The sequence below is a fragment of the Conger conger genome, chromosome 5 (genome assembly GCF_963514075.1).
Source record: "Conger conger chromosome 5, fConCon1.1, whole genome shotgun sequence".
Classification (NCBI taxonomy): domain Eukaryota; kingdom Metazoa; phylum Chordata; class Actinopteri; order Anguilliformes; family Congridae; genus Conger; species Conger conger.
This window is the reverse complement of record NC_083764.1, coordinates 31,027,724-31,045,492: the sequence shown is the minus strand read 5'-3', so window position 1 is coordinate 31,045,492 and position 17,769 is coordinate 31,027,724. Positions and strand designations below refer to the sequence as shown.

At 40.3% G+C, this 17,769-nt stretch overlaps 1 protein-coding gene across 1 annotated transcript in view; it reads left to right on the top strand.

Annotated features, from left to right (window-relative positions):
- The window catches only part of greb1 (growth regulating estrogen receptor binding 1), a 68,902-nt gene that overhangs the window by 9,239 nt on the left and 41,894 nt on the right, over window positions 1-17,769 (top strand). The window contains exons 4-13 of the mRNA XM_061242531.1: window positions 1,871-2,056; window positions 2,417-2,749; window positions 6,339-6,467; window positions 6,860-6,970; window positions 8,449-8,646; window positions 11,239-11,419; window positions 11,565-11,567; window positions 12,138-12,318; window positions 13,601-13,737; window positions 16,202-16,541. Coding sequence (XP_061098515.1) covers window positions 1,871-2,056; window positions 2,417-2,749; window positions 6,339-6,467; window positions 6,860-6,970; window positions 8,449-8,646; window positions 11,239-11,419; window positions 11,565-11,567; window positions 12,138-12,318; window positions 13,601-13,737; window positions 16,202-16,541 — 1,799 coding nt within the window. The remainder of the gene's footprint in view (window positions 1-1,870; window positions 2,057-2,416; window positions 2,750-6,338; window positions 6,468-6,859; window positions 6,971-8,448; window positions 8,647-11,238; window positions 11,420-11,564; window positions 11,568-12,137; window positions 12,319-13,600; window positions 13,738-16,201; window positions 16,542-17,769) is intronic.

Genomic DNA, 17,769 nt, shown 5'->3' with positions numbered 1-17,769 from the left:
TGACAATCAAACAGTCAAAAACTCTGCAACTCTATTGGCGCTGCTGCAAGTTTTGGAACTATTCACAATCTCCATGATCCGCCATTGCTCTAAAAACACAGTCCCATTGGAGTGAACGAAGTTGATGCAACTCTCTCTTTCTATGGCTCTGGGTTCAGTAGTAGCCATTAGCCTATGACTGTATTATTCCGCTTGAGCAAGGCATTTCACGGTCCACCGAATGAGCCTGCACAACTTGAGCTGGGTTCTCTCCAATCACTGCCCATCACAAAAGAGAATCTGAAGTCAGAACCAGTTACTGAATGACTCTCATTCTCATTTCCTAAAAACTGGAATCAGTGAACCAGACCAAGAACTGAGTCTGAGTCTGAAGTCGAAATTTGTCATTGCATTACTCTGTCTTGTTTGCAGGAGACTGAACTCTGAACGTAGGAAACGGTGAACAAAGGAACTGGTGAATGAAGGAACTGGTGAATTAATCCATGAATCCTGTTGATGTTGTGCATGGACCTTCATAGTTGTTCCAAATGACTAATTAGACACTTCATAAAGCTTATACTGTCCTCTACTGCTTATACTTTCCTCTAAAATATACTCAATTCAGAATTAACTGGAAAGGCCTACAACTGCATAAACAGCTCAGAAGGTATACAGGGAGTTACAATACAAATGAGCATGTATTTCACAAACGGATTGTCCAAGACTATAAATGACTGCTGAATCTTGAAATTGACACCTCTACATGTAAAACTAATGGTAGGTGATATTGATAGTAGAATGACTTGGTATAATTATTCAAGAATTTCACTGTGGTTTTATCGTGTTTCCATGATTGAATAAACATTTTTGGTGGTTAAAGAATACGTTTATGAACTTCCAGATAGATGCTGTTTCCCAGTTTATCAAGCTTGGTTGGTATATTTGCAGATGAGGCACTTGAGGGAGCTTGTTAAATAGACAAACTATGCACTTAAAATGTTTATTGTCTACAAATATAGCAAGAGCACAGAGTTTGTTGCTATTCGTAGGTTAATTGCATTGCTTGAATTGAACAATCTCCAGACACCAGTGTCATGGCCATTCGGCATGCACAAAGTTGTTGGTGTTTCTTTTTATTGATTCCAATTGTCTGATTATTATGAACTAATACCATATTCCCATTGGCATTTCTCTAACAATGACCATTGAGACCATTTTCATTGTTGACTTTAGTTCCAATGAACTTTTAAGTTAGTGGAGGGCCTGCCATTTCTGCCTTGTATGGAAATCTATACATGGAAACCATAGAAAACTCCATAGAAAGGAGTTGTGAGTGTGGAGATGCATGGTTTGCTTGACACATACTTCCAGCAGTGATGCAGGAAAGTTTGAGTGGCATAAACACAAGAGGAGGAGGAGTTTGAGCACAGTTGTCTTTGTTTGCAGTAACTTTACAACAATGGATGAAAGTACAAGTAATAAAGCAGAAGGAAGACAATCAGAAGAAAGAAACATGTGAGAAGGTTGCACGTGGGTCATTATGGTCATTAATCCCAGTAAAATTCAGATTATAACATTCAACAACAGTTACAATATAATCAAGGCCCTGTGATGCATTGCTTGAATTGTCGGCTTGAGCAGTTCAAGTGAGTAAACTCGTCAACTTTAAATTTTTTTATAAAATACAATAAATCAGTTAAAGAGAAGGCAAATCTGTTATCAAGAAGAATACTGTAAATTATTTCACACTTCAATGAAACACCAATGAAGACATAAACTACAGCAGGCAAGACTGTCTTGAGATATCTCTTCAGCTTCCAGTCTGAACTGCTCTCATTCTCTGACGCATATTGAAACTCATTGTAACTCTTGTTCACGTTTTGTCTCTCAGGCCATGGCAGTTTGCCTCCCCTGTGTGGGAATGTCAGTGAGGTGAGGGTGAACTCCTTGCTGCAGTCCTGTTACAGGAGCTGTCAGACCCTGCCTCGTGTGTATGAACAATATAGAACGTCCCCCATGCAGCCCCTCTCCACAGAGATGCAGATCCTGCTGACCGTCTACTACCTGGTGCAACTTGGTGAGCCACAGATTTCACAATGGGAAGCCTGCTGTAAAATATAAAAACAAAATATAAGGGATACTTTTTAATCTGTATTTCATATATAATGAATGATTACATTTTCTTGATATTTTCATACTGCTCACAATGTAATGCATCAAAATATATTCTCCTATTTTCTAGATTTTACCTTGAAACTTTGTAGGACACAATGGTCATTTCACTTTACTTTTTCAAGGGATTTTATCAGATAATTTAGTGTTTGATGTTGCAAATAAGCTTGATCAAAAGAGCTAATAGTGATCTTTACTTCACATGTGTCCTGCTGTCACCTGACCTCTGGAACAAGCTCTGATTAGTGTCTCTGCTCCTCATCAGGCTCAGACCAGGTTCCGCTCATTGATGACCTGGAGCAGATCTTTGTACGCTCCTGGCGTGAGACAAACCTGCCGGAGGTCCGGCAGTGTCAGCAGCCCATCCCCCCTGGCCCCATCCAGCCAGTCAGCCCCACCCAGCTGCCTTGGCTTGCGAAGCTGGCCACCAGCTCTTCTGCCGACAGTGTTCTGATTCTGGATGAGAATGCCTCACTGGCTGAAGGGCTGAATGAGACCTTCCGCAGTTTGATGGAAGGGAAGCTGAGCCGCACAAACTATGTGGTCATCATCTGCACGTCCAAGGGTGGCAACACTGAATCCTGCATTGTGGTGACAGGTAGGTGTATATTTCAGTAAGCGTGTATTTGTGTATGTGTGTGTGTTTCTGCGCATGCATGCATACATATGTGTGAGTATGGCATGTTGCAGCATGAGGTGGCAAGTTTATTTGCTTAAAACATGCTTAATTCCCTGGTTGCAATGGGCCTAATTATGCCATTCTAGTCTGTCTGTGCAAACCACAGACATGTGAGTTATCACATACAGTCTGTGACTATTTGGACAGTGACACATTTTTTGTTTTTTAGGCTCTGTACTGCAATTTGCTGTCACCTCTAACCTGGGGGCATTGGGTGATCTGTGTAGTGTAGGAATTACATCATTTGAAATAATCATCCCCTCCCCCAATTTGGTCCCATTTTAGGGGAGAGGGTTGGGGGTTGGGTGTTGGTTTCTTCTTCTTTTCAGCATAATTCATAACATTACATGTCATGTCATGTCATGTCATGGCTGATGATTCCTATAATATAAAAAAGAATAAAGTTCACTCATACCCCTTTCCCCAGTCTCACAGAACACATACAAATATGGCGACGAGAGCTTATATCCAGCACACCATGAATGGAATATGCGGTGCCAACACGGAGCTACTACAGTTGTGAGCAATGTGTCAGGCTTCAGAACGATAGAACCAGTGGCAAACTCAAAGTGTTTCCAATAAGAGTCTTTATTGGTAAATGGGCAGCTGAAACAGGCAAAGATCAGAAGTTGGCAAACAGAGATGTTGAAGATTACGCAGTTCATAATCAAAAGTCCAGGCAAGAGTTTGGTAACGATGCAGAAAGATAAAGGAGATAACGAAGAAAATCCAAAACGTAGTCGTGGTCACAGGCAGAAGGTGGATAACAATAAGGCATTCCAAACAGGCAGAAAAACTGAATTGTAATCCAAAAACACAAACCAGTAAATCAAACAAACGCAGCGGGTTGATAATGAACAGAAGGGTAATCCAGGAAACAGAAGTCAAAAACAAAATCTACCAAACAATTAATTCTGTGAATATATAGTTTCACAACTGTTGCATTTTTTCTGGTTTGTGCGAAATCGTTAAATAATATAAGACTGCACAGTGGTGGCTCCAGAGCTCAAAATCGAGGAGGCAGAATGTTTCCCCCTGAACTAAATATTGGTCTTGTTTTCAATCATTTTCCTTGAATAAGAAGTCTGCCAATGATAGGAATAATTAATTGGCAGGTAAACACACGTCATATTCGAGATTAATCAACTCAATTTTATAGGCTTTGTTATTACAAAGTCTGCACAATGTAATTCAATTTATAGGGATCACGTTGTATTTACAGCATACACAAAAAATCTACTGTGTTGCAATAAAGGCTATCAACTGGTTAGGAGAGACAAGGCACACAGTTATCGTAGTCAGCTAGCAAGGCAAAAATTATAATACAAATAATTCTCCTTGCTTCTTCCTTCCATTCTAATTTTGAAGACTTGTATGACAACATGGGGAGAACAGGTTATATATATATATATATATATATATATATATATATATTTGTAGCCTGTATATATATACAGTGCATCCAGAAAGTATTCACAGCGCTTCACTTTTTCCACATTTTGTTATGTTACAGCCTTATTCCAAAATGGAAAGAAATCACATGTACGTAAGTATTCACAGCCTTTGGTCAATACTTTGTTGATGCACCTTTGGCGGCAATTACAGCCTCAAGTCTTTTTGAATATGATGCCACAAGCTTGGCACACCTATCTTTGGGCAGTTTCGCCCATTCCTCTTTGCAGCACCTCTCAAGCTCCATCAGGTTGGATGGGGAGCGTCGGTGCACAGCCATTTTCAGATCTCTCCAGAGATGTTCAATCGGATTCAAGTCTGGGCTCTGGCTGGGCCACTCAAGGACATTCACAGAGTTGTCCTGAAGCCACTCCTTTGATATCTTGGCTGTGTGCATAGGGTCGTTGTCCTGCTGAAAGATGAACCGTTGCCCCAGTCTGAGGTCAAGAGCGCTCTGGAGCAGGTTTTCATCCAGGATATCTCTGTACATTGCTGCATTCATCTTTCCCTCAATCCTGACTAGTCTCCCAGTTCCTGCCACTGAAAAACATCCCCACAGCATGATGCTGCCGCTACCATGCTTCACTGTAGGGATGGTATTGGCCAGGTGATGAACGGTGCCTGGTTTCCTCCAAGCATGACGCCTGGCATTCACGCCAAAGAGTTCAATCTTTGTCTCATCAGACCAGATAATTTTATTTCTCATGGTCTGAGAGTCTTTCAGGTGCCTTTTGGCAAACTCCAGATGGGCCGCCGTGTGCCTTTTACAAAGGAGTGGCTTCCGTCTGGCCTGATTGGTGGATTGCTGCAGATATGGTTGTCCTTCTGGAAGGTTCTCCTCTCTCCACAGAGGAACGCTGGAGCTCTGACAGAGTGACCATCGGGTTCTTGGTCACCTCCCTGACTAAGGCCTTTCTCCCCGATTGCTCAGTTTAGACGGGCGGTCAGCTCTAGGAAGAGTCCTGGTGGTTCCGAACTTCTTCCATTTACGGATGATGGAGGCCACTGTGCTCATTGGGACCATCAAAGCAGCAGAATTTTTTCTGTACCCTTCCCCAGATTTGTGCCTCGAGACAATCCTGTCTCGGAGGTCTACAGACAATTCCTTTGACTTCATGCTTGGTTTGTGCTCCGACATGCACTGTCAACTGTGGGACCTTATATAGACAGGTGTGTGCCTTTCCAAATCATGTCCAATCAACTGAATTTACTACAGGTGGACTCCAATTAAGCTGTAGAAACATCTCAAGGTTGATCAGTGGAAACAGGATGCACCTGAGCTCAATTTTGAGCTTCATGGCAAAGGCTGTGAATACTTATGTACATGTGATTTCTTAGTTTTTTATTTTTAATAAATTTGCAAAAATCTCCAAAAAACTTTTTTCACGTTGTCATTATGGGGTATTGTGTGTAGAATTTGGAGGAAAAAAATGAATTTAATAAATTTTGGAATAAGGCTGTAACATAACAAAATGTGGAAAAAGTGCTGTGAATACTTTCCGGATGCACTGTATATATAATATGTTGCCCTTGTTGACCATGGATTCTAGATTTTCTGTTGTTATGTTGTATTGTAATTAAGATCATGACCTTTTCTCCGGCTGTCGAATACAAAGCAGTCCCAAAATGACGTAAACGAAGTTAGGACGCCACTCCGTGAGTATATGGAGGCATGGTCACGCAACCACGCATTCAGAACCAGTAAGATTTGGGTCGTTCCGGCACCTATGCAACTGAAACAACTGAGAAGCCAACTGTCCAATTCATTTTGGTCCCCTAAAATGGCTCTGTATAAAAAGGTAATTCCCACAAGGATCACCAGTTATAGATGTAAATACCCTCAAACTAGAGGTGACTATCTGTAAATTAACCTCATACAGAGTACAGAGCCAAAAGAACAGCAATAGTACCACTGTCCAAATACTTACAGACTGCACTGTAGGCTTTTCGCGTAAGTCTTTCAATATATAGGAGTGGTTTGTCATTTTCGATCTGTGAGCAGTCTGCATTGTAAGAAAGGAGTGGTTGGATCTGTGTCTTCTTGGTTCTTTCAAAGGATATTGCCAGGCCCGGGCTTTGGCTGAGAACATGCTCACCCCGGGTGACAGTGCTAATGAGATCAGTTGCGAGCTGGCAGCTGGGAAGATAGGAGAGCTGGGGGCTCTGCTCCGATCTCTGGGTCCAGGTAAGACAAGCAGACATTCCCAATTATCAACTGGAAGTTTCTAATCATAATAATGGATTATATTTCTTTTACAGCAAATGAGGGAAGCACAAATCAGAATTACTGGTCTATAAATTTTGTACCAGAACATACAAAAATTAACATTGGGAATGGTTACACAGACAGATAATTTTTTACAGGAAACTAGAGAAAATCCCTATTCCAAGTGCCATGGGATTTTTAATTACTTGAGCGAGACATGACCACAGCTTAATGTCTCATTTGAATGACAGAATGACAGTGTTCACTGTCCCTTGTATGTTATGTTATGTCCCTTGTGAAGTATGTTACAGGGTGGTATGGTTCAGTTCTATGGAGGTTTAATGCAAAATAATAACACTTTGCTTTGTCAGATGGTGACATAGATACCTTACTGGAGAAATTCAGGTCAGAAAAGAATTTCCATTTGCCACTGTCCAGCAGCCTGGAGCCCTCACAGGAGAACTCAAAAGCTACTTGTTCAGGTAAGGTGTACAGCCTGTAGCGTGGTGGTTAAGCTACATGACTGGGACATGCAAGGTTGGTGGTTCGATCCCCAGTGTAGCCACAATAAGATCCGCACAGCTGTTAAGCCCTTGAGCAAGGCTCTTAACCCTGCATTGCTCCAGGGGAGGATTGTCTCCTGCTTAGTCTAATCAACTGTACGTCGCTCTGGATAAGAGCATCTGCCAAATACCATTAATGTAATGTAATGTAAGATGTACAAAGGGCCTCCTGCAAGAACCACGCATATGAACACATTTGTTCTTAAATCTCTTAAAACAACTAATTTAAGAGAACTTGGTGCATTCACCAATTTTCACTTATTTAGAATTTTTTCTTTGATAGGAACAACATTTGCGAGTAGCCCTGACCTGTCATAGCTTGCAGTGCAAGTCACCGCAGCTTTCCTGGCTCACAGAACTCTGATCAAGCTTTGGAACTAGATCAAATATGAATCAAGATTCAGCAACTGCATTGCTCATTTCTCGCCTCAAATGTTTTCAGCAACGTATTTCAGTGGAGAAAAAAAAGAGAAAGTTTACCAACAGTCAGCAATTTTATGTTTTGGCAAAACAAATTAACCGTAGTCTACCAAATCAGGTATCAGTCATCCTTTGTTCTTATTAATCCAATTGCCCATCTATCCAATGGATCCCACCTACAGTACCATATGTACTGTATTTTATATTCATGGTTAATCGCAATGGGAGATGAAACTAGTCAATTATTGGTCAAATATACATTGAAACAGAATGTTTTGTGATGCTGGTGAATTTCAGCTCATTCGTCTAGAATGTAACGTGCAAATAATACAAATTTAATAGATGAAAAATATAACTGAAAGATACACTGTCAAAGGGCCTTTTGAGGACTAATGCTGCATTCAGAGAAAGGAATTTCACAGCAGAAATGTTCTGGCCTTTTTTTACACCAAATGTAAACAAAAAAATGGCTGACCATGAAAAACTGGTGGTGTGGCAAGTGTATAAATCCACTTGAACTGCCCACATTCTGCACTGATCCAACAGCAGAAATATAGGCTACCATTAACTGTGCTCCCATCTAGCTACATCAGGAGCTATGTATATTTCTCAATGTTTTCACATTTGGTATTTTTAAAGTTTTCCCAAATAACTTTTGTGCTGAGAAGATAACTTTAATAGATTTGCCCTAACCAATTTACAAGTAACATCGGCAGCATATTGTGACATCAATTCATATGCAGAACAGGTTTTATCAAGTTTTATTTTAATGTCATGCAGGAAAAAATATGAACTCAAATATAGAAATATATAAATATTTGTGCTGTGTTCAGTGTTAGTATTCAGTCGTTAAACCATAAATAAAGCCATCAGATTCATTAGCCCCAAGGATCAAAAGCAAATTAGACATACATTCACTTTCTTTCTTTGATTCCTAATACTACATGAATAAATCAGCTGTATATCTCTTTTTGCAGAGTTTCAGACGACATGGCATGATATCCGGCCTGTCCAGTTGGCAGTAGCCAGAAAGCTGCTGTCCCATGTGTGTGCTATTGCTGACTCCAGCACCCAAAACCTGGACCTAGGCTCCTTCGACAAGGTGGAGTTCCGCATCTTTACCCCACCTTCTGAGGCCACATTTCAGCAGATCGTCTTGCACCTGTGGAACTCAGGTAGGCTCTTCTAGACTTCACCAATTGCACACATCTGTGCTGACATGTTTACTATGGCCGGGTTGCAATCATAATTTGTCCTTAAGTGTAACTCACAAGTTATAGTTTTTAACTATTCTAACCTTCACAGAATGTTTGGCAGATGCTAAAGTTAACTTGTGAATTCATGATTTGGAATCAAAGCACATATTTATTTGAAGAAATGAGGGGGAATTGATTAAAACAAGGCCAGTATCACATGACATTTCAGATGTCATACCCCACAGCACCAGTGGTTGGAGAACTGGAAATTGGTAGGATGCTGTAAACTGATCTTTGGTCTCAACCTGTTTTCATTCATTTTCCTGGATTAACAAGCAGGCCAATGATCTGTCTAATCAATTAGCCAATAGCACCCATTTTTTAAATTGCGTTAAGGAAATGAAATGATAAAATCCATTTAAATCGCTAATTGATAAAACCTTGGTTTTTATTTGATTATCAATGATCAATTCCAGTGATTCATCCACAAAATACTCAATGCCATCAGAGCCAGCTCTCCTCAATTAGGCAATTTAGCGAGTAGCCTAGGCCTCATGCAAATATTTGCATTGCAAAATTGTTGCAACATTAATTGTGGAGACCTGTAGACCTCTTCGTTCTCCACACTCACGCTCTGAGAATAGGCCAAGAATAGGCTATATTGAAACATAGGTTGTGTTATTGCTGGTGGTTATGCTGAAAGCTAATGTGATAATTAGCTGTCCTAACAGGTTGTGAATTAGCTGTGTCTTACTTGCCAATTCATTGTGAGATTAATGCTTGTTAATCAAGGATTTTCCTAACAAAAACGGATTGAGACCAATTATTGGCTTAAAGGAAAGTTTTCTGCCCCTCCAATTTTCAGCTCACCAACCACCGATGCCCCACAGTACCTCATATGTATGTAACATACGCTCACTGAGCACTTTTTAGATGTCTGTTATAGTGCTACCATGGGACAGCGATTACTGACAACACTGGTGGTCTCCATAAGCTTTGCTGTTCACTAAAAAGAATGCAAACAAAAACGATAGGGTTCGTTGCATTTATACACTCACTGAGCACTTTATTATGAACACTATACTAATACTGGGTAGGGCCTTTCCTTCCTCTCAAAACAGCCTCCATTCTTTATGGCACGGATTCCACAAGACGTTGAAAACATTCCTTTCACATTCTGTTCCATGTTGACATGATCGCATCATGCAATTTCTGCAGATTGGTCAGCTGCACATTCATGCTGCGAATCTCAAATGTGTTCTATTGGATTCATATTTGGTGACTGGGAAGGAACATTGAACTCATTATCACGTTCATGAAACCATTTTGAGATTACTTTTGCTTTGTGACATGGTGCATTATCATGCTGGAGGCATTGATTGGTCGGGCCCAAAGTGTGTCAAGAAAACATTCCCCATACGATTACATCACTGCCACCAGCCTGGACTGGTGACATAAGGCAGGTTGGGTCCATGGATTCATGCGGTTGGCACCAAATTCTGACCCAAATCTGAATGCCTCAGCAGAAGTCGAGATTCATCAGACCAGGCTACGTTTTTCCAGTCTTCAACTGCCCAGTTTTGGTGAGCCTGTACCCACTATAGCCTCAGCTTTCTGTTCTTGGCTGACAGAAGTGGAAACCAACGTTGTCTTCTGCTGTTGTAGCCCATTCACCTCAAGGTTTGATGTGTTGTGCATTCTGAGATGCTTTTCTGCTCACCACAATTGTACAGACTGAGTTACTGTAGCTTTTCTGTCAGCTCAAACCAGTCTGGCCCTTCTTCGTTGACCTCTCTCATGAACAAGGTGTTCCCATTCGCAGAACTGCCGCTCACTGGATGTTTTTTTGTTTTTCACTCTATTCTGAGTAAACTCTAGAGACTGTTGCGCATGAAAATCCCAGGAGATACAGAAATTACAGAAATACTCAAACCAGACTGCCTGGCACCAACAATCATTCCACAGTTGTAATCACTCAGATCACATTTTTTCCTCATTCTGATGGATGAGGTGAACATTAACAGAAGCTTCTGACCGGTATCTACATGATTTTATACATGCACTGCTGCCGCACGATTGGCTAATGAAATAATCACATGAATAAGTAGGTGTAAATAATGAAGTGCTCAGTGAGTGTACATAGCAATAATCGTCCAAATACAGTGGTGCATCAAGTTCATACGGCACCTCATCATCAATTTTTAAAGATGGGGCTACACTAATAAAGCATAGTAAACTGTCATACAGCACAGGCAAAAGTAATGCTTTTTATTTGCAATATTTTTCACATGAGATAGTAACATTTGTCACTGTTTTTATTGACTCTATTAACTGAGGCAATGTTAGTATATTGGTAGGCTATTTAGCAAAAAATAAACATTGTCAGTCTTGCTAGCTAGGTATTGGTAAGTAATCTGTAGTCTGTTTTACTCTGCTATTATGTTAATTAGGAATGCCTGCCATCTATACATTTCTTGTTCCCACCCGAGGGATATTTGTTGATAATTGATGAACCGCACAATGCTGTAGTGCCCCCTGGTGTTAATCATGTGTAATTGTGCTGTGTTGCAGGCATATTGAGAGAACTGTGTCTGGATAAAGAATGTCTGTCTCAGAAAGAGGCTGAACAGTATGTTGTAAAGCTGGACCTAGCAGCCCAGGGAAAAATCAATGAGTTCATTCAAAGTTCTAAGAGGAACCCCTACACGCTGTTCATCCTGGTTCATGACCATGCCCACTGGGATATTAGCAGGTGGGGGGACGACTAAGGTGCACATAGATGAAACTGACAATTAACTTTGACAAGGATTTAACTATTGAGGATGACACTAAGGCCTGGATTCAGTCAACATCTGTGATTATCTTTGAACAATGAAATAACAAGCATGGTGGTGCAGTGGGTAGTACCGTTGCCTCACAGCAGGAAGATCCTAGCTTCAAGTCCCGGTAAGGGCCTTTCTGCATGGAGTTTGCAACTTTGCATGTTCTCTCCATGTCCATGTGGGGTTTTTCTGGGTACTCCGGCTTCCTCCCACAGTGCAAAGACATGCAGGTTAATTTGAGAGTCTAAATTGCCCCTAGGTATGAGTGTGTGAGGGAATGGTGTGTGTTCCCTGTGATTGGTGACCCAATGTTCAGGGTGTATTCCTACCTTTCACCCAGTACATGCTGGGATAGGCTCCCCACATGACGCTGACCAAATATTAGTGGGTTAGATAATTGATTGAAGTCAAAGGTAAGAACAAAGGTGTGATTCCAGGCCCCAGTGTCTTTTTTCCATTTTAGATATGCTGTCACACTCAGTGGAATGATGTATACTTTTAATTGTTTTCATAAAAAATACCATGCATTCTTTTAAAAAGAAACTGCTCTTTACATGAACGCTAACTGGGATTGAAGGAAAGAGTCATTTGACCAGGTGCTGCTGCTGAGTGAACTCATTGCTATTGTCTTTTTCTAAGGTCCATCAGGGCATTCCAAAGAGGGGAGCCCTGTTCTGGGGTTGTGGACAGCCTGTTGAACTGCACTGAGGTTCAAGATGCCCCAAACATTCTCACACTCCACGTCAGCTCTTGTCCCTATGCTCTCCAGACACAATGCACCCGAATCAGCCCCTATAATGAGATCCACTGGCCTTCTGCATCCAACCTTGTAAGTGTTGTCACTGTTGTTAAATTCTTACTTTACTTCATCAGTAATAAACCCTCTCTGATGAAATATCTATTTTTGGATGAAATGTAATGCAAATCACAAAACATAAAACATATAATTTACCATTGTTGAGGAAGCGAGGTTGAAGTAAAATGGGTTTAAAAATTAAAATGAGTAATTCATAAATCCAGCCGTTTTAATTTATATATGCTATTGGGGGCTTAGGGCAGATATGTTTAATTCACTCTGTAGTGTCTTTGTGACAGTCTAATGTGAAAAGCACTATGCAAAATAAATTGAATTGAATTGAATTGAAAATCAACCTTTATCAAAGTGTACAGCTTGCAACCAGGTGAAAATTCAGAGATTACAACAAATATGCACGTCTAATCTAAAGACATGGTTCATCTACCTTAGGACAATGAAGGTTACAAAGACAGAAACAAAGGAAATTACTGGAAGACTGTTTCACCATTGGCATGTTAATATTTTTAGAAACTACTGTAAGAGGGAAGCAAAAACCTATTCTGTGAAAAGGTTGCCTACTGAGAGTGATGTACTGTGTGTTTCTCTGAGTGTGACTACGTGTACGTAGGCTATATCATAGATGTCATAGACAATCCATATGGTTTGCCAATATTTAATTGCGTTTTCTTTCCTGCTTTAGGTGTTTAGGTGTACGGGCGCATAGGTCCAGGATACAGGAAATGTAGTCTAATATGTTTTTTCCCCAATTAGCATTAATCCAATCACATTTTCTTTCTCTGTCTTGCACTGTAATTGTCTCACAGTAACCGCTGCACTCACATTTTGAGAGACGTGTATAGCTATGTTGCTGATGGTTGGCAGCTAAGTAGAACGAAACATTATTTAGTTCTTGTAAAACTCCCTGACAGTAATATAGAAAATAAGTTTCAGTGCATATGTCGCCAGGGTGTAGGTTCCAGTTGCCTGGAAATGCGTTTGGCTATGGAACCTTGGCTGTGAGTGAAGCCGAGGTTCAAATTCCATCTTGGAAAATCTCTTAACTCCTTACATAGACCGACACAAGGTTACTATGTGCAAATCTAAACATGGGATTGTATTGAATAAACTTAAACCAGACATATACCTGTGTTAGCTAATGAGTTTAATAGATATATATTTAAGGTGTTTGAAGATGTGAAAATAAGGACGGCTCTCTCCAGAGGTTGACACCTATGGCATATGCTCCTCCATGTTGCTGACAGAGTGTGTAACTGTGTAGCTGTGTGCCTGTTTGTGTCTTTCTCTTTATTTACAGGACATGGATATGTACCATGAGAAGACCAAATACTTTGGGGTGTCAGAGTTTTTGGAATCAATGCAGTTAGGGAGCGGACAACCCCTACTCAGATATGATGGCACCTTCGAGACCATGGCTACAGCATTAGGGGAGAGGTGACTCTACCTCTCCACGACTCCATTTCTCAATTTCTGGTCTGGTACCAACAGAATGTGTTAATTCTGTGTATTCCCTGAATTATTACAGGAAAATATATTATTAATTGAATGCACATTTGTTACTAATGTCAATCATACTCCACTCAATGACCACTGCAGCACGCTTGGACCCAGTTAGCCAAATCACAAGTTTTGAAAATATTGTCTTGTGATTTTGTAAAATAGGTTTCAATGCACATTCTGGGTTGGGAGTTTTAACCAACAGCTCAGCACCAACCAAAATTTTTATTAATACCGTGGAACCTCGCATAACTGTTTTATGTTGTTAACTTTTATGATGAAGACATTTACTCTTAATGAAAGGTTTCTAGCATCCAGTGGTGGTGGGTGAGCTGGAAACTAGGGAAGCCAAAACAAAACGATTCCCGGTCCTGCCAAAAGCCAAGTTTGGCCAGCTCACGTGGAGCGGCATAATTGGCTCGCCGCTCCAGAGGGAGGGTCTTGGCAGGGTTAGCTGATTGCTGCACAATAAGCATCTCGGACGCCTCGGAATCATGGACACGATTAGAGAGATGAGACGTCTTGAAGAAGGCGTATTGCTCTTCCTCGGCCTGCCAGGGGGCGGGGTGTGGACGGTGTATCTAACACTAACTCGAATTGGAATAGAGGGGGGTACAATTGGCTACTAAATTGGGAGAAAAAGGGAAAAATCATAAATAAAATAAATAAAAAATAAACGGATTCTTTGATCTCAATCTGTTTTCAATACATTCCCTTGATTAACAAGCATGCTGACCATCACAAAAATTAATAGGCAAGTAACACACAGGCATTGTGTTTGGGAGATGAAACGATAAAAAATCCTAGTATGCCACGTGATTTACGACACAGAAAAACCTGGTTCAAAACCTGGTTTAGGCATTAGCCTAAAAATGACATGATGTTAAAAGTGAAACCAAACAATTATGATCAACTGGGTAGTCTGGTTAGTTAGTCAAGCTAGTTAGCCTACTTTCATGATTATGGATCATAAATGTAGTTGATTTATTTAATAAAACAGAAAAGACATCAGAGAGTGATAGTGGGCAGATGATCCAGCTCAATCGCCTGAGGATATCACTCCCTGATCTCTTTTCTGTTTTATTAAATAAATCAACTACATTCCAGCATATTAAATAAATCAACTAGAACAGCATATCCAGGTTTTAAACCAGGTTTTTCTGTGTCGTAAATCACGCGGCAGCTTTCTGGTATATAGAAAACCGCTATCATTTTAATATATTACGACATTTTGTACTCATTTAAAGACTTGTAACCAATCACTTCATTCATTTCCAATGGAAACTCCTCCAAACTTTCCCTCACTGGTTCAGCCTGGAGAGATGATGTTTTTGTGGGCGTGTCCACTCTCGCCGACTAGATCTATGGTGCTTTGATAAACAGTGTATGCTATTTCTACCATGACATCCATGTAGTCTACCTAGCTACAGTATATGGCCTTCTCAGTCTAATTACCAGTGCTTGAAATGGGTTGTAAGGTACTTCTATGTTTTGCTCATAGGAGTAGCCTACTGATGTCAGTATACAATATGCTCGGCAGATAACCGAAGCATGGATCCTGAACTAATAGTTGAGCCAAGCAGATGATATTTCACTCATTCTGCTACTCCTCATAAGCTATCTACAAGGAGATAAAATAATAGTTAGATACTGCACAGCATTATGCTATTTAGCTTTTCTCCCACAACAGGCAGGTTAATGGAAATGGACATGCCCATTTTGTTTTTAATAATCAGTCTATTTCCAACATGTCTAACTTCTGTTTATAAGTGAGTATGTGTGTATAAAGTTGAACATCATTCATGTTTCATGTTTATCTCATTCAAAAAGGAGGAAGGGAAGTACATTTGTCTCACTTGTGAATTTTGAGTTAGTCCTTATAAAAGTGGGTGATAATAAGATGTTTTTCCCTCTGTTTTACACACAATAACCAGAAGACCAATTGGGAAATAACATTGTAAAAACATGAGCCTGCATTTTACACAATTACAATTTTGGCACCCCACTTATCCCATTAGTGGGCTTTTATTGTATAGCCATTTTTACAAAGAATTTTACAAAGAGCCAGTTGTATCACAATCGAAAATTGATGTGCATATATAAATCTTAAACAATATTTTCAAAAAAGTATTTAAAAATATGCCATTTCAGTAATGTGGCATTCGAATGAAACTCTGTTTAACTTGCAGCATGCTGTATTAATTCCTACATATCTGTCCTTTTGAAGGAATTTAACTTTGCATACAACAGATTGAACTTGCTCACCCATACAATGATATGAAAAGCTATTCCTTTTCAAAGTTATTTCGATGAGGATTTGGAGATGAATTAGAGGATTACTGTGCATTTGTTGATTCTGAATGTCAAAACAATGACCCAGCTCTCTCTGCACTTGGACCAGGTTCCCTAGGTTGCACAGCGCGGTGATCCGGACCTACATCCTGATACGCCACTACACATTGGCACTGATGGCAGTGTCAGGCCAGACCCAACTTCAAAAGCACACTTCGGCTGAGACACTGGAGATTGTGCAGGGTTTAGTATCCTCAGCACGCTGCTGCCCGAGTCATCATGGTCACATGGTGCTGATCCGTGTGCCTTCTCCTTCATTGGCTTCCATGGCTTATCAGCGCCTGCGGCAGGCCAGAGAGAGCACAGGGCTGCAGGACCTCTTCGAAATTGTCCTGGGCGACCCTGGATCTGCCTTGTCTGTGGGCGAGCCCTTCCTCAGCCAACTCAAGGTTAATTTCTTTCACTTTGTCTTTTACCACTGTGATGAGTAAAAAGTCAAAAAACCACCAGTGGCAAATCTTCTGTAAGTGTGCAAGGGGTATCAATTGGTTAGTGTTGGTACTAGGGTTGGGCGGTATCTAATTTTTGAGACCCCACATTTCACCATGGTATGAGGTTTCACCATTTAAAAACTAAATGGTGGCTGTTTCACTGAAATCTGAAATGCAAATCTGAAATCTGCTGCTTCTTCTGCCAGAAGGTGGTTGCATTCCTCTGTGATAATATCAAATATCATTCCTAATATTATATAATAAGACATATTAGGCCCACACCATAGGGTGTTATTATTGCCACGACAGTGATGCAGTTAGGAACGAGGCACTTTGCATAGTATCACTGAAGTAAAGAAAAGAACCCCCTCAAGTGTAATATTATCATTAAGCAACGGTTACCAACAAAAAGGTTACTGTTTTATTATTATTATTATTATTATTATTATTATTATTATTATTAGGCCTATTCAACAAAATCTAATTCATTCATTTATTTTGATAGGCTATAATGGTGAAAATGCATGTCTGTTGCCTGTTTGTAAAGTAACGTTAGTTCCTTAGTTCACCGAAGAAATGCTGGCTGACACCTCAAATTTAGTTTGGCCATATAATTAGAGAAGAGAAAAAAGAATAAAGTTCAAGATAAATAAAGTTCAAGATGCAAAACGTAAGGTGAGGGGGTGTTTACTATTATTATTGCCATGACAGTGATGCGGTTAGGAACGAGGCCCTTTGCTATGATGTTAGTTTGAGCTAACAACATCAACAAAATGTGTCAATTTGCATGATCGAGCATATCAACAATATATCACTTGAGCGAGCGAGTGCACCATTCTGCAAAACTATAAGCCCACCATACAGTTAGCCTACTACAAAGCAAAGTGATAAACAAAGCAATGTAACATTACTAGCTAACATTTGACAGATAGCCTAAACCCAAAGTGCTGCCAGATAGGGACAAGGTCTCCAGCAGTGGTTGAGCTCGCTGCCATTGTTTGCTCTATTTTTTTTATCATCAAATAGTCACATGCACATGTCACTCCCAAATGTTTTTGCTGAGGTGGGGTTAAAATGGGCAAGTAATGGCAAACGTCCAATAAGAACTTCAAAGTTTTCTGTTAGCTTTATATTTTCTGTTACAATAAAACATTTTGCATTTTTCTTCAACTTCCTCTGTTTATGG